This window comes from Myripristis murdjan, chromosome 10, assembly GCF_902150065.1.
Source record: "Myripristis murdjan chromosome 10, fMyrMur1.1, whole genome shotgun sequence".
Classification (NCBI taxonomy): Eukaryota; Metazoa; Chordata; class Actinopteri; order Holocentriformes; family Holocentridae; genus Myripristis; species Myripristis murdjan.
Genome location: NC_043989.1, coordinates 27,512,623 through 27,530,503, shown reverse-complemented (window position 1 = coordinate 27,530,503; position 17,881 = coordinate 27,512,623). Strand labels below are relative to the sequence as shown.

The window sequence follows — 17,881 nt, the reverse complement described above, 5'->3', positions numbered from 1 at the left end:
TACTGTTTGACACAACATGCACAGGGCTTTAAATACTTGGTGGAACCGCCTTTTGCTGCAATCACAGCAGCAAGTCTTGTGGGGAATGTCTCTACCAGCATTGCACATCTAGGTTCTGCAATTTTTGCACATTCTCTTCTTAGCAAAATAGCCCGAGCTGAGTCAGACTGGATGGAGACGCTCTGTGAACAGCAATTTTCAAGTCTCCCCACAGATTCTCAGTTGGACTGAGGTCTGGGCTTTGACCGGATCATTCTAACACATTAACATTCTTTGCCTTAAACCGTTCCAGTGTAGCTCTGGCTGTCTGGTCAGGGTCAGTGTCCTGCCAGAAGGTCAACCTCCGCCTCAGTCTCAAGTCTCTCGCAGACAGAGACAGGTTTTCTTCGAGGATTGCCCTGTATTTCCATTCATCTTGCCCTCGGCCGTGACCAGTTTCCCAGTGCCTGATGATGAAAAGCATCTCCACAGTATGACGCTGCCACCACCTGCCACCTGTTTCTCTGTGCAGAAAAATAAGAAACTTGATATGAAAACCATCCCCATCAATAATTACCCTGATAATGCCCTTAAGCAAGGCACTTATCTCCTGGCTGCTCACTCCACTGGACCTGCTCAGTGGTAAAATACTGCAAGACAGCGCTCAACACTCATTATTTCCTTTACCTGGTGGAAACGGCTCAAAATACTTGTACTGGCTAAAGTAACAGTCAAAGAAATCCTATACTGATGCTCAACCCCGATGCTCTCCTCTGGAAGGTAGAGGGACAGTCGAAATTTGTGCCGCTTTTGTTTTCTGCAGGGATGCCTCATTGTAAATGCTCAGCCATTATATAATCTAGGATTTATGGAAGGTTGCTGTGAGGTGCTGCAGGTCAGCTGGCCGTGTGTGTCACTGTTTCTATGTCAGCGGCACCACCTGACACACACTGTTGTACATTTATAGCTATTGGCAAATAACTAAGCACATGTTGGCTGCTCTGATTCAACACTACTTAAATGAAACAGTTATACTCAGCCTCACTGAAAAAACATATTGCTGGTAAATTGTGGACTTCACACAGAGTACAATTTGAAAAATATGGAATCACCTCAAATACCTGATTTATTTTGATTTAGAGGGCCTTGAGCTTATTTTTTGACACAAGACTTGATTTTACATGGTAAAACATTTTGTAGGAACTGCTTTACAGGACATTTCATGTTGAGGGAGACAAGATACCTTTGCACTTCATGAGCAGTGCTGTCACTCACACAGATTTCAGCGCATTTACTATGTTGGACAAATGAAGAGATTATAATTCTGAATGTCTATTGACATTCAGGCATATGTTGGTGGGAGAGACATCCATGGCATTGAACAAAACGTAGGAACAAACAACTGAAGCAATACCTTTTTTTTTTTATGGCAGTTTTACAGTTTTAGGGATCCCTCATGATTCTGAAAATCAAATCCTTTGATTTTCTTTTATGGTAATATTCATTGATATAGTGTACAATGTTGATGATGAAACATTTCCATCAATTATGTTCAAGATTAATTTTTTTCAGAGCCCCTGTAAAAAAGAAATTTATATGTGATTTTTGCATCCTCAAGGTGTGTCCCACTGCAGTCAGGTTTAACAATAAACAGCTGGTCCCATCTCACAGCAGTTTGTGATATGAAAATGAGATTTAATCCATAGATTCATGCTCACAGACATGAACTGTCCATATTTATTTATTTATTGGTGAGAGCACACTTTTCAAAGTAATGTATTTCAGTTGGAAGTATGTGTTGTGCCTGTTCCAGGCACTGTGAGATAGAAAAAAGAGCAGGAAAAGCTTCATTAGGAGGAAGGTGGCTGGTGGATGGCCCAATCAACACGACTTTCCAGTAGGAGGTTGGGGTTTGATTCCCAAGTGTGTTGTTCATTCATGTAACATTGTGTTACATAGGATAAACATCTCATAACATTTAACCATGACGTTTTCCTAAATGTTAACCATGATCTTTCCCTTCCAGTGAAGGAAAAATCGGATTCACGGACACAAATGTGTAGATTAAATTTTGTGACTATTGCTTGAACTGCCATGAGACGGGGTTGCAACAGCTGAATGGTAGTAAAAAAATAAAAATATCTGAAACACTTCCCCATGGTTGCCAAAATGATTTGTGGCTGTTGCATTTTCCGTAATTAGCTCATTTCAAATTCCAAGGATCTTCAATGGCAGAGGTGTCCACAAAAATCTGAACTAATATCCCAGGCCTGTCTATCAGTTTTTTGGTTTGCCTCAGTGAGATGGGAGTAGTGTCCTGCCTGCTCTGCTGTATACAAATTTAGAGCATGTCAGTTTGGACAGAAGTGGGTCCACGGCCCACTACGGCAGAGGCAGCCAGGTAAAAATACACACAGACACAACAGTCAGGACGTGGCAGCACAGTGTTTTGCTGTTGTGCATTTCCTGTGCTTGTGTTACAAACACTAACCAGCAGGCTGCAGCTTCTCTGGTTTACTGTGCACATGTTATTGTATATGACAAATCATGAATGAATGAATAAAATGTCAATTTCTTTTTCTACACAACAGCAATACAGGCAATAATACATGTTGGATACAGTTTTCAGCATGGCTCATTGACTCAGCATATATTGTATGGTCTCTGTGGTAAAGCAGCAGCTCACATAGATTTGCATTATGTATTTCTGCTTTAATCAATTCATTGACTTGTTTAAGTATTTTATATAGTTTCTTATACTTGCACGTTGCATTGAAATGTTTAACTACTCCTGTGTGCTCTTTGTGACTTGTTGCTGACACACACACATATGCATGGATGTGTGTATGTATCGATTGTGTCTCAGTTTGGTGGCTGACATGACTCTGGTGTGTGTTTTTATCCCAAACCACACTGACTCAGACGGCCACAACAGCCTCGCTCTCTGATTGGCTGCTCGCTCCACCTGAGGGAGGACGGACTAGTTCCGGGATTCCGATGTCGGCCTAGCAAGCTAGCTAACTAATTTGCTAGCAGCTAGCTCAAGGAGGACCGAAACGACACACACCCTACACATAAAAGGACCCGTGTGTCAAACACCAGGTATGTGTCGCTTACTTTCACACACTCTTCGTGATAGCCAGTTTCCCGTTCGTATATTGCCATTGCCAGGCGTTGAGAAACACCGTTCCGCGAAGGCAAAACTTCCACGCTAGCCAGGTAACGTTAGCTAACTACTTTAGCTGTGCGGCTCCTCGGTGGAAGAGGACCGACTAGGGTCGCAAAACAACTTTGAAGGCTCGGTAACAGCTAACCGATTAGCCAGGTGGGACTGTGCGGCTTGAAACGCGTTGTTTTTTGTTGTTGTCTAATTCAGCCACACCACGTCAGCTGGACGGTGAAAAAGTTGAGTTACGTAGGCAGCGGGTTTGATGAGGTAAATGGTGATGTGAGCAGATTGTGCTGGTTATTATCCCGGTTGACTCCTCGCACTGCCCTGGCCTGTTGGTAAACGCTTGGTTCACCCGGAGCCTTCATTATCTAACCTTTTCATACACGAGATGTGACGGGCGGCTAACAGGCACTATTTTTATTATTATTATTATTATTTTTTTTTTTTTACGTCAGACACCGGTTAGAGACAGTATTGCTCTGAAATTGGATTAAACTTGGCCACTTGGTGATGTAGCTTGATAGCTACAAATTGTTGCGGTGACATGACAGTAGTAGGCAAGGCTCGACAGGGAGATTTTAGGATTAACATCCATTATAGTCAGGAGGGGGGGCGGATTTGTCGTAGGGCAGATGAGATGATTACCAGCAGTGTCTGAGTGGGTCACACAGACGCTGCCTCCTCTCCGAGGCTCCGAGCCGCCGCTGCTGTTGATTGTTGATAAGAGGGGTGTGTCCAAACTATCAGGTTCCACTATCACTCCGGATCTGTTTTCATTTTGCTCCAGCACCCTGATTTTCATCTGGTGCCACTCAGTAGATCAGGGTTGAGATACAGCAGTGTGTGATGAAGGTCCCAGCCTCATCAGTGACAGCAGTGGAGATGTGTTGAGGTTGGCTGCAGGATAGGGACAAAATTTCACACCTCGATATTTATCTCGATAACAATATGGTTTTCAAATTTTTTTTTTCAATAATGCACCCCCCTAGAATATTTTTTCAGCTAAGTACCACCTGAGCAGTGCAAAAAAGGTAGAAAAAAGGCCCAAAGAGATATAACCTAGCTCCACCAATCTGAAACAACAAAATGATACCAAGGATAATTTCTCTGCTTTGGTTTTGCTTTCATTTTCACTTCTTCCCCCTTGTTTTCAGCTGTACTGCTGCCACGTTTCCTCCACAAATTCCTGGTCCATATTTTTGTCTTGGCCTCCCGGTCATAGTGGACAAACGTCCTCGCTCAACGACCATGGCCGCAGATTTAAACCACAAACGGACACATTTGACACCTGACACCTTTGGGTGTCAGGGAACACTGAATACAAAGTTACATACAATACATACAATACAAGTTACATTTTTTAAAAAATTAAAATTATCATCATAGCATCAACTAATTATTTTAAACAGTGTGTACGTCTGATATTTTTTAAATTAACATTTAAAAAAAAATCTCTTGTACCCCCTGCAGTACTCCAATGTACCCTAGTGGTATGTATTCCCATTTGAGAACCACCGCCATATGAGTATGAGTTCACACTTATTTGAAATTTTAAGGTAGCAACACTGAAAATTAAGCCTTCTTAAAAACAGCCCAGTAATACCAAATGGACGTAGAAAATGCGCTGGTAATACTTTACAATAAGAGTACAACAATTAACGTTAGTTAATGCTGTAAGAAACATTAAGTGACAGGTAATGAACATTAAGTAACAGTTAACTAACCATTAACTAATGTGTCTAAGAATCATTTACTAATGCTGCTCATGCTAAGGTTTAAATTTATATGTTATGTAAGGGTTATTGTAGGTATTATTAACATTAGTAAATGCCATAATAATCATTAACTAACAGTTAATTAACCATTACGGCATTAACTAATGTAAACTAACGTTAATTGTTGTACTGTTGTTGTAAAGTGTTACAAATGCACTTACTTCACAAAATGTTTTTTTGATCAAAACAGACCAATCATTAGGCTAGCCCTAACTCTAAATTTGATACTGTCCATATTGTTTCCTTAACGCTATGATACCTATGTATTGCTCAGTCCTAGTTTGGAGTCATGGGAGGTGTTTCATTTGACACACCTGAGGACATAAAGGTGTCGGCCGTTCTATAAGGCTGTTTGACAACTCTGAGTGAGAGAGAGAGAAATATACACAACGCACAGAACAGGCGTTTGACTCTTCTTGGTTAGTCAGCATGAGGGTTGTGAAATAAAAGTTGAGTAGAGAGAAAATGGTCAAGTTGTGACAAACATCCTGCCACTCCCTATTAGCTCTAGCTTGTAATCTCAGTTGGAAATCTCTCATAATAATGAAGTCATATAGTGTGGAATGAAATGGGTATTTTTACCTAAAGTAGTGTATGCATTCTTGTACTCCTCCTCAGCTGTTTGTAATCTGTGGCTTTGCTTTTTATGGTCTTTCTCACAGGGACATTGTACCATTTATCAGCAGAAGGTGAAAGAAGACAGAACAGAGTAATACCGACTGAGAGGCAGAGGGGAGAAAGGGACTGACATGCATCTGTCTACATAAAAACCCTGCTGCACATGGCATTGTTTGAACGGCACAGAATGGGAAAGGACATTTATCGGCAGAGAATTTGGAGGTGGGAGGGGTCTCTACACCCAGACCCGGCCAAGTGTGGCGAGACCCTGGTGACGTACGTGGAGCTTCTGTTTGGAATGAGTTGATTCTACCCCCACATTGACACAAAGACTGAAGGCAGGGGTCTCAAAAGATCCTCGGGGAATCTGCTCAGCTAATTGACCTATTTTACTTGCAAAGGCAAGGCTAGATGTCTTTTTTTTGAGCAGCTTTTTTTTAACAGCTTTTTTTATTTTTTTATTTTTTTTGCAAGAAATTTCAAATGGACATTTGTTTGACTTTTAGCAGCCTCTAGCCACTGGTTCTACAGCAGATTTTTTGTTTAGATGTTTTTCCCTGCTGATTTAGTTTGAAACGCTGGAACTGTCCTGCCTGCAGCCATCCTCAGCCTCTTCCACCCACCCAGTGCCTAAATAACCCTGCTCAGACAAGCACAGAAGTCAGCAGCAGCTGCTGTGCTCAATCCCTCTGCCTGTTCTCCGCTATGTGCTTCTGCTCTTCTCCTGCTGGCTGTCCATCTACTACCTCTTTAATTTTCTGATCTGTTCATTCTAAAAATATATATCTGTATTTTGTTTTCTGGATAAGAGAGAGATAATCAGAACTCAAGCACACTGAATAGTGTCATTGCAAATGTTGAGTTTCAAGAGTAGGAAGAAGCCTGGATTGCTCTGATTTTTAGTTGAGTGTATGCAAGTGTCTGCTTTTGGGTACATGCACAACCGTGATAAGACTGCACTGGTGCCAGGAAGCAGCATAGATTAGAGATATTTATATTGGTGTACCAAATACAGTTACATTGAAGCCATACAGAATATTTATGAAAACACACATATTTTTCTATCATATTGCTGTTGTATAGTCTTGCTTTTTTTAAAGCTTCTATTAAATTTATGTACACAAAATACACATATTTAGAATTATCTGTGCACAGGCAAGTAAAGCTGTAGATTGCTTTATCAAGAACCCTATCAGTTTTTGAGTGATTATATTAGTGCCGAGAGATATTCAGTGGCTGGACATCTTTCATGGAGGCGTGCCCCTTCCATTGCTGCTTTGCATGTTAATAGTAGTGTTGCTTTACTTTCTCAGTCTGTAGTCATGGCCCCTCCTCCTATACAGACAACATCACAATCACTGTTTTGACCTGTAAAGCCCCCTTTACAGTAGTTAGACAGTAGATATCTGCCCCTCTCTCCACCCCCCCTTCTCTCTGTCTGTCTCTCATGCCTGGCTTCAGTAGTGGGGGGGTTGGGGGAGGAGTAGGTGGCCCTGCTTCCGCTCCTCCCCGTCCGTTTCGGCCCAGTCGTTACGTCCCGGTCTCTGCGGCCACCACTTTTCTGGTCGGATCCACCACCCTGTTCTTCTGCTTCACGTAAGTCTCTGACTCTCTCACTCACATTCACATGTAATGCAAACACAGTGCCAAAGGCTTATACACACAGCTTAATCACTGTTGGTATAACCAGGGTTCCCACCTCTCCTGGAACATCACGAAATCCTGGAAATTTCTCGACTAATTATCCGGTCATGGAAAACATATGGGAAATTTGAAAACTTTTATAATGTCCTTAAAATAGTAATGAGATCCTGGAAAACTGATTTTCAAATGTTTTCCTGAGATCGAGTTGCACATTTTTAGCTGCAGATGCTCCGTTTCAGCGCCTGTTGATACACAGCTGTCGTCTTTCAGCATACTGCAGTGCCATGTGTTTGGAAGACAAAACATATCAAAAACACACTAAATGATGCTTTGATAAAGACAATGTTTTTACAGTCCATTTGTTAATTTTTAGCCTTTTGTTAACATTTCCACTTTTTTTTTTAACATGTAAACATGGTGTACAATGCAAGTAACGTGTTGACAATGTATTACTTGAGGCATCAGTTTCATGCAATTTTCAGTTTTTTGGCCACTTTGTTTGAATCATTCTAAGGTGATCTGTGAGCAACAGCTAACAATCAGGACTAGCCGCACTTCGCTTGTCAATGAATGACTGCAGGTAGCTCTTACTTTCACAGTATAACATTAGATACTAGATCTATAATTACATGAAATAAAGTCACCATGTGAATTCCTTTTATTCCACTACAGTGGTACTATAATACTAAATTTCAGACAGCAGCCAGTCCATGATGATACATCTAACAAACCAAGGAGACATGGGCTTTGTTAACTCTGCAGTCACAACAGCCAGTCCTAAGTGCTGTGCCCTAGTGCGCAGTCAGTGAAGACGTATCCAAACCCCCTTGGTATTTTCACTCACTTGAGAGCAGCCTTGCCCACGCATGCTAAACATAACAGGGCTGGGAATAGTGGAATACATTAGAGATGTTTGGGAATTAACTGTTAAACTCATGAAATTAATTGTCAGATGAATAAATAAAGTAGACATGCAATTCATTATTGATTTTTTCCCCCCCTTAAATAAAGTAACAAATATGCACTATACCAATGCAACTCCCTCACCAGCTGGTCCCTCCTCTGCTGTGTGTTGCACATCATGTTGGTCTGCTGTCCCATTGCCACATTCAGTTCAGCCTCTCTCAGCTTTACTCTTTGTAATGTCTCCTCTGAATAGTCATGTTGGCATCCAACACACAATATATTGTGCAAAACGCAGCATGCCACAAAGAGCGCACATTCTGAGCACTGCATTTTAACATGGCACCTAACTTGTTCAAACATCAAAAAAAAAAACAATTTCAACATGACAAATGTTGGCTCCACTATGCGGTTCTTGCCCTCAACAACACACTGTTGAGTCTACATTGCCGCTGAGTTGTTGGTATAATATCTGGTGTAATAAGCTACGTGTATAAAAGGTCTCCACACATCCAGAGGGCCCTGTCGTCAGGCCCAGTGTGCAAGTACGAAAATACTACATGAACTGGCAAAGACTGTTTCCAGGTCACCAAAATACCAGCTAGTCATAGCACTGGTTGTGATGGCCTTTGCACACTTTGAAAATAGGGCCCATTGTGTGTTTCTGACAGATCCACATTCATAAAGATAGAAGACAGGCTGAATATAGAAAAACACTATCCATCAGACTAACATTATCCTAAGCGGGCCTGTTGCCTACATTAATATATTTATCATAGGCTATCACTGATGCCAGCCTGATTTACTCACAGTGTCTCACGGGCCATAGAAAAAAAAGAAAAAAGAGCTGTGGGCCACTAGTTGAATAGGTCTGATGTATATAAATCACTGAATATGTGCTTGAAAAATTGTGGAAAATGATTTACTGAACTCTCATCCAGCTCTTCTTAACTCTACACCAAGCAGTGTTTGCTAAAGAGGTGTAGAAATCTAACTATGGTCTGTTGTTTAATTTGTAATGGCCATATTTATCCATTTGTTCAGGGAAATTTGACTGAATAAACAGTTCATCCAGTTTAACATAATCACACCTCAGGGCTTCCCAGAACCATAACCTACTCAGGCCACAGTTGGGTGTTAAGTGCCTTGCTCAAAGGCAGCTCAGCCATAGTTGGTGAGGCTGTGGCAAATGTTCCTCATTTGCCTGCTCACATTTTCCCAGCCTGTTCAGAGATTCCTGCATGCTTCTGTAATCTCTAAGCTGCCAAGTCTATCAAGAGTACACCAAGAACACTTTCCAAACTTGGAAAACTTTGCTTGCTTTGTCTAAAGGCATTGAATGTTAAATTTTGTTCTTCTTGTATTTTATTCTTGCCATCCAGGTGCCCGTGGTTGTCGGAGTACTTCTCCTCTGTCATTCCCATCTACAACGCTGTAATCTTCCTCTTCACCCTCGCCAACTTCTGCATGGCTACTTTCATGGACCCTGGAGTCTTCCCCAGAGGTATTTACATACATGGACAGTATTCAACACACAAGGATGTGTGTGCTCTCGGGTGTGAGAGCAAGGTGATCCAAACCAGGGAACAAACGAGATGTCAGATAGTAAATACTGCATGCCTTTGCCCCACAGTGTTAGTAATAATTTGCGATACACTGTATTGTATTTTTGAAGCGCTTTTCCGTAGGATAAATAGAACATAAAAATAGATATACAAGGTGATAAATAGAGCAAATTGACTGAAATAATAAACTGATGCTAATGCAGTGACATATTGTGATGGTAGCAAGTGTGACAAGAGAATAGTATTAATGTTTTTACTGTCACTGAAGTGTGTGTTTGTGTGTGTGTGTGTATTTAGCGGAGGAGGATGAGGATAAAGAGGATGATTTCCGCGCTCCCCTCTATAAGACGGTGGAGATCAAAGGCATTCAGGTGCGGATGAAGTGGTGCTCAACCTGCCGCTTCTACCGCCCACCACGCTGCTCCCACTGCTCAGTCTGTGACAACTGTGTGGAGGTACACACATAAACATGTAGTTTTACCACTTTTGTTTTGTATTTTTTAAGTCCTTTTTTTAGTCCTTGTCATTTCTTGCCTTAAATTTGAATCTCTTCGCCCTCTGACCCCACCCCCTGTTAGGATTTTGACCACCACTGCCCCTGGGTGAACAACTGCATTGGGCGTAGGAATTACCGCTACTTCTTCCTCTTCCTGCTGTCACTCACCACCCACATCGTGGATGTGTTTGGCTTTGGCCTGGTCTACATCCTGCACCACCGCCAGCAGCTGGACACGCCACATGCCGGCGTTACGTATCCTTCCTCAGGGGCTTGGACTCATTGCAGTTAGCAAAACATTAGCCACAGTGATTTTTATTTTTAAACCACACACTTACATTCCTAGATTTTTGACGATGCACAAATTTTCGTTTCCCATTCTTCTTACATTGTGGCTCATATATGCTTTTTCTGCACTGCTGCAGGAATAAACAGTGAAGCTTTACTGTCAGTCATCAGTTGTACCAAACAAAGAAATATTGAGAAATGTTATCAGTAGGAATGTCCATGTCATGTGTTTACTGCCATTAGCACAAGTTCTGCAACGTAATAAACTGGCACAGTAAACATTATTTGCTGTAGTTGTTGCCATCTCCTTGACCCCGTCCTCTTAGTATGGCTGTGATGTGTGTGGCTGGTCTGTTTTTCGTCCCAGTAGCTGGCCTGACTGGGTTCCACATTGTTCTGGTGGCTCGTGGTAGAACCACCAATGAACAGGTACACACAGCTGTCATCTTCAATCTTTAATCCAATCGGCATTACCGTTGAATTGATGAGTCCAGTTTAATCAAATTCTCGTGTTTGTTGTGTTGTTTGTCTCCAAGTGGACCAGAAAGCTTCATGTTAGTGAATTAAATGTAACCGTCAGGAGAATATTTCCTGCTCATGTATACGATGTCTTTCTGTTTCGCTCTCCCCCTCCTTCTTAGGTGACTGGCAAGTTCCGCGGAGGTGTTAACCCTTTCACCAATGGCTGCTTGAGGAATATCTCACATGTGCTCTGCAGCTCCCAGGCCCCCAGGTCAGCCCTGTTCTGTTTGTGCCTCGGTTTTCACCCTTCCTTTGATGCTGTCTCGCTCTTTTCCACTGCCTCTCTCTTTCCGTTGCTCTCTCTCCTCTTCCAGTTTTCCACTCTTCTCATATTGTTCGTACGCTTGTGTTTGCAGTTTAAATGGAATGTATGACTAAATGAGGCCTCGGTGTGGGCAACCTTGGTTGTGAAGGACAATTAAAAGCAGTTAGTTTGTATACTAGTGAGTGTAGTGCTCTGTACACAGTGCAGTTGTGTGTGTTTGTGTTCTGTGCCTCATGAGTGCTGGGGTAATCATCTATAAAACGCACACATTTGTCATGTCTAAAACTTTAGTCATTTTCTGTATACACACATGATTTAATGTTATTTTGTATGTCCCTCTTGTAGGTATATGGGCCGGTGGCGGGGCCCCCAGTCAGTGGAAGTACATCCTCCGTTTCTTAGGCCACCCCTCACTGAAGCCCAGCTGGAGGCCAAGGTCCTGGACAACGGCATCCAGAACGACCGACACAGCACCAGGGTACTGATGCTACACTCCCACAAACACACAACACTGTTAAACTTCAGGCCCACTGCAAAAGTCTGCAGACGCTTCTTCACAAATCAATTACAGTATTGCTACAGGATGAAAACCTCATATCACCCAAAAAGCAAAAAAAAAAAAAAGTAACGTTTTTATGGCTCAAGAAAAACTCCTCTGTTGCCTTTGTGACCGATTACTTTTGACTCCGTTTTTCAGGGTCAACAAATGTACTGAAAACACATGGGCTCATAAAAAGTTTGTAATGCGGTAAATGCTGTATGTTAGTGGCAGTGTATTAACTTATTGTGTGTGTGTGTGTGTGTGTGTGTGTGTGTGTTTATTCGTGACCTGTCTGTCTTTGCCAGTCCAAGAGCAGTCTAGATCAGATGGAGAGCCAGTCAGCAGATGCAGAGCCACCTCCTCCTCCCAAGCCGGAGCTTCGCTATCCCGGCCTGCCCCGTGCTGACACAGAGGGTGAGACCAACATTCAAACACCAACCCTGCATGCTTACAGTATTTTATGTCATATGTCAGCATACAGTGTGACGGTTTGTATTCGTCCCACAGTTCTGAGAGTCAACTCAGAGTCTACCTTTCAGTATGACGAATCAGTTCTTTGTCCCTGCCCCCTTGCCCTCCCACTCTGACATTGCACAGCTTTCGCCAGAATTTGATAATCGTCCCTGTTTTTCCTCCATCAGCTCAGTGGATGACAGCTTTTGTTTGGTACTATCGGAAATGTCTTGATTTTGCGCGCATGCATGTGACTTGCTTTCATGTTGATCACGGGCAGAGTAGCTGACAGAGTGGCCTCAGCACTGTCCCCTGTAATTTCCCAGTTAATTCATCCAATTAGTTCTAAAAGGAGATCAAAACGTATTACAATTTTTCCATTCCCTATTCCAATATATTCCCAGTACATTTCAAAGAGAATGTGTCTTGTTTTAATGTCATATTGCCCAATAACAATCTTAAAAAAACACCACCACTCTTCGACTCCATCTTCTGAGTCGACCGTGGAGGTCTATGACTGATGATTCAACTACTCGACTTTCAAGGGGCAGCCCTGTGGTTTGTTGTATAATTCACTCAGACATACACATTATTCCAATCCCTGTGTCTCTTCTGGTTTCTCCTGCTCAGAGAGTAGCTTGTTGACTGAAGCTCCTCCTACTCCATCGATGTATAAGTACCGACCGGCCTACAGCAGCCCAGGAAGGAACCACACTGCCCTCACACACCCCAACAAGGTAAACGAAACATGCACTTACACAGAACTCAAGTTGTAATACATAAAGTGTACACATAACATGATATGCATACATTATATACTATTCAAAGTATTATCTGTTTAGATTTCCAAAGTTAAACACTTTGCCTGACTGGACCAGTGAACAGAGCTGGCAAGCATAAATAAAAAAAAATCTTTTCAAAACTGGCAAGCTTGTTTTTGTACAACATAAGGAGACGTGGTTAACTTAAACTTGCATTGCACAAAGGCAAATGGAGAGAGCCAAAATAACAGTATCCCATGTCTGTAACTTACTCACTGGTGGTATGTAGAGCACTGTACTCACCAGCGGAGGAGACCCAGATATCAGGCCTAGATATTAGTCCACAAATGGTTTGGTTACAATTATATCTTTCCCCTTATAATTTCCATTGTGTTTAATACCATGCCCCTCTTTTTTGTTTGTTTGTTTTTTCAACTTTTAATTGATCATTCAGTGGCCATCGGTCGATCAGTAAGTCTCAGCCAGTGTCATCTGTGTGTGTGTGTGTGTGTGTGTCTCTTTGACTACCTGTGTGTGTTTGGGTGGATCTGTCCTTTTCCCTGAGACTGCATTGACTGGAATGTATAGTACATATGTGTACCTGTGTCTCCATCTATGTGTTTATATGCAGTCTTTGGCATCCAGTGGCAGTGCTTGTTCCAGCCAGTCAGTATGTTTCCAATCCAGTAGTTTGATGGAGTAGAGCACCGGTCAAGCATCCAGTTCCTCCCCACCACTCTGTTTTTCTATGTTACAATCTGTAGAAAAACTTTTCTTTTTTTTTTTTTTTTTTTGCCAAGAATGCGTTGTGCTATGTTATCTGTTCCTAGGGTAACATGGCAATTTCCATCTTTTTCCCTCCCTCTTTCTCTCCTACCTTCGTCGACATCACATTTTGCTTCATTCCATCATCCTCCCCTCTTTATTTATATTTGCCCCCCATTCATTTTATCTCTCCCATCCCTCTACCTTTGTCTGTCTATCCTCTCCTCTCCTCAGATGATCCGTGGGGAGAGTCTTGACTCCCCATCCACCTCCATCCTCCAGTCCAGCCACCATCCTAGCTACCGCTCGGAGCCCAGCAGCCTGGATGGGGCCACAGTGGTGGGGGGAGGTGTGGGGGCACGCAGGGGGGGAGGGGAGAGGGGTGAGGGCCCCGGAGGTCCTGGCGGGATGACCGGTGGGGTTTCAGGGGGCATGTCAGGCTACTCCCTGGCTGGGCGCTCCTACACCTCCTACCCATCCTCTCTGGTCCTGTCCACCGGTGGCTCCCACTCCTCAAGCCTGCGCTCGGCACACACGGCACACAACGCGCTGGCCACGCTCCAATCAGAGGGCACCACAGACACAAGCTACAAGAGCCTAGCCAATCAGACGCCTCGGAACGGCAGCTTGTCCTACGACAGCCTGCTGACACCGTCCGAGAGCCCCGAGTTCGAATCGGCCGCCCACGAGCTGTCGCCGCAGAAGCCCCACGCCCCGTTTCCCCCGGTGACAGGGGCGGCTGTGGCGGGCCAGCATGAGGTGGCGTCAGCCGGTGCCCCGCTGCAGGGCTACACGTCGCCCTTCCTCTCAGCTCAGATTGCCCAGCAGAGGGAGGGGCAGCTGCTCCAGGGCTCTGCCTCTTTCTCCTCCCCCCATAGGGCCTACCTGCGTGCTGTTAGCCCGCCCCCTTCCTCCCCCCCCGGTCCTCCTGAGACCCAGCACCTGCTCCAACACAACCAGGACTCCTCCCGGCCCCCTCGTGCCTCATCCCACGCCCCTTCCTCCTCATCCTCTTCCCCTCGGGCTCGCTCACTGGAGCCCCCAGTGTCCCCACCACCTCGCGGCCCCTCCCTAGGCAAGTCCCAGTCTTACACTGGGGAGGCGGGGCCACAGCACAAGCCTCGGCCCACGGGGGGAGGCAGTGTGTTGGGAGGGGGAGGAGCCGGAGGAGGGCCACAGGCTCCACAGTGAGTAGAGATCCATTGCCAGATCCGTCAACCTGCTACTCTTCTTCCTCCTCCTTTTCCTCCTAATCCTCCTCTTCCTCCCTGGTTTGTGTCAGCCCTCCTCTTCTTCCCTGATCTGTGTGAGTCTTCCTTTTCCTCCTCCATGGTTTTTAGCCAGTCAGTGCACACAGCTGTGTTTTGTGAAGACTCCAGTTCAGCTTGTTGTGTGTGTACGTTGGTGTTCACGTGTTTAAAAGCATGGCAGTACGTGTTTAGGTGTGTGAAAGCCTGCCTACTCTTGCATGCTCCTGTCTAATTCTGTTCTTTAGTCTGTTCTGTCCTATGTCCTTTCCTCACCCACTAAGGATACTTCACTAATAGCTTAAAAAAGTCATTGGTATAGAAACATGTTGCTGTTTGTTTGTTTTTGTTTTAATTTGCACTACTCACCTCCACGTTCCTCTCTCCCTTGTCCACTTCCTGAACATCCCTCTCCCGCTCCCTACCTTTCCTGATGGCTGTCCAATCAGATCCACCTCTCGCCCAGGCTTGACCAATCACAGTACATCCAAACCAGGGGGCGGGGTGAAGAAGGTGACTGGCGTCGGCGGGACCACCTATGAGATATCAGTCTGAGTGACGGCCATCCTCCACGGTTCGATAACGAGGAGGACACACCGTCACCGTACACCTTTCAGTTGTCTCTTAGTTGCTGGATATTATTCACTTCTACAAAAACAAAAAAGACTCTCTTGCTTTGTGTGTTCCGGTGCAGGGTACAAAAGGAGTAAGAATGTCTTGGTACTCACTTTGTTATCTTTGTAATGCCACTGGCCACTCTTCTCCGCCAGCCTTTCATATTTGAACAAACCGTAACGAGGAACACTGGTGCGTTTTTCACAGGATGAATTTGTCTCCATTTGGCCACTCTACGAGCCATAGACTGATGTGACTGTATCATCACGGCCGGGTGCAGATTTGTCTACAGAGCACGCATAGCTAATCAGAGATTTGGGGTTTTACTTTGGTACATTAGCACATGAGGAAACAGCGGTATCTAACCCTTCAGGATGGGATGGCCTTTATCCAGCGGACGTGGAGCTTCGGAGCGAGGATGGAGGACTCTTGACCAATAGAAACTATCACTGTTTTCTCTTCCACGGTGTGAATGGAACACAACCTGTTAGGCAAAGTTAGAATCACTGAGAGGTTGGAGAAGAAAGGACTTGTCAGCACCCATGAACACAATGTCAAGTTTAGTTTTATAAATCTTTTTTTTTTTTTTTTTTTTTTTTTTTTTTAAATATTGTTTTATATAAATGTGTAAAGAATCTTTGAAACTGTTATTGGGTGAAACGGTCAGGTATTGAAGATGAGTTATAGATGAGGGTGACAGATGTGCTGTGTGTAATTATTCACAGAAAGCAGTCGAAATCAGTTCCCTGTTTTATTAATTGATGGCTGCATCAGCCGATCAGGAGCTTTCGCCGGGACTGTCATCATCTTAAGAGAGCGATGATCCCCTGACGGACAGCTGGAGTGGCGCATCGTTGAGTTTGAAAGCCACAAAGAAATTCTGAGTCATGATTGCAGCACAAGCATCTTTGTGGAATGTACGCTTGTAACATTTCTGCTAGATAACATTATGCAAAATCTGTTTGTAGCTTTAAGATGATCGTATGTCCTCTTGGTGGGGTTTTTTTTTTTTCTCTTTCTTTTTCTTGCTGCAGTGTTTTGTCTGTCAATCAAGATGCTAGAAAACCTTATACCTTTAACGGATGGCCAGCCAAATAGGGGCAGGGAGGGAAGGGCTTATTTATTTCACCAGACAAGAAAACCTTGTAGTTCTGGACACAATTCCAAACCAGTCACTACCAGTCACTGGATTTGAGTTTAAAAATATATATATGTGTGTTAGTGAATATTGGTTCTTTTTCGTAAAAAGTTAAAGGTGGGTAGGGTGTTTGGACACAGAAGATTAATTTAGAAATGCTTATTAAGCTGGTGAATCAGGCCACTGAATAGATTTTTTTTTTTTTTTTAGTAGAGACTGGTTTGCAATTGGGGACTGTTTTGATTGGTTTTTGCCTTGAGACCATTCATAGTGAAGCAAGCGCATTTTTATTTGAACTATCTTTTCTATTTTTGTTTTTACACTTATTACTGAGAAATGACTAAAGGCAGATTAGATGTTTTGTCATGTTTTATTTGCCCTGTTGATGATCTACACTTCTTTTTTTACACTTTTGTCAAGGTACAGTTCACTTTTGCTTACAAGCAGGTTTAGAACGGAATAGCCTAACCAGAAGCAGGAAAGTGTGATTGTGTGTGTGTGCGTGTCTGTCAGGATTGGGCATTAATTTACAGTAAAGGTTTTTTTTTTTCTATCAAAGCCCACAACGGTGTTTAAGAGCAGAATGTTGAAGCTGGTTGAATGTAGCAGGTCTTCTGGAGTAGGTTTTAAGCTTGAAGCACACGCAAGATTCATCATTCAACCCAAACGACTGTGTCAGCAGAGTTTGCAACCCTTCCCGGCTGTGTCCCTCGGTGTGCATGTGGTTTTGTTTGTCGTGCTGAATGCTTCTCTGGCGTGCATACCTGTGAGAATATCCTTGTCAAAATGCCCACCTGGTTTGTGTGTGGGTGGTTTTACTAAATGAAGCATCACTCATGGCACAAGCCGCAGTCGTGTGCAGATAAGAGAACCTGTGTTACTTTTTCTTCCTGCTCTGGCCAAGGATGGTGGCCGATGAACAGTTTGAAATTATGTGAGTATATCAAGTATACTTGTATGTGAGAATAAATATTGCTATCGTGGGCTGTGATGAATGGAACGAGTTTCATGAATATCTGTAATGAAAATGTTAAAAAGACATTTCCAAAATGGCCTTATGAAGAATTTTTAAAAGATGTCTTCTCAGAATAAAAAAAAAAGGTCAAACTGATGAAAAACTGAATGCGTCATGTG

General features: G+C 43.4%; 1 protein-coding gene across 1 annotated transcript; it reads left to right on the top strand.

Moving 5' to 3' along the window:
* The first annotated feature begins 2,962 nt into the window (after nucleotides 1-2,962).
* zdhhc5b (zinc finger DHHC-type palmitoyltransferase 5b) lies at nucleotides 2,963-17,858 on the top strand. The gene is made up of 12 exons (XM_030061560.1): nucleotides 2,963-3,081; nucleotides 5,589-7,140; nucleotides 9,474-9,595; nucleotides 9,954-10,111; nucleotides 10,235-10,407; nucleotides 10,767-10,869; nucleotides 11,082-11,173; nucleotides 11,573-11,705; nucleotides 12,074-12,182; nucleotides 12,852-12,958; nucleotides 13,982-14,934; nucleotides 15,444-17,858. Exons 2-12 carry the CDS (start codon nucleotides 6,992-6,994, stop codon nucleotides 15,547-15,549), a joined length of 2,205 nt encoding a protein of 734 aa, XP_029917420.1. The 5' UTR covers nucleotides 2,963-3,081; nucleotides 5,589-6,991; the 3' UTR covers nucleotides 15,550-17,858.
* Nucleotides 17,859-17,881: the final 23 nt, after the last annotated feature.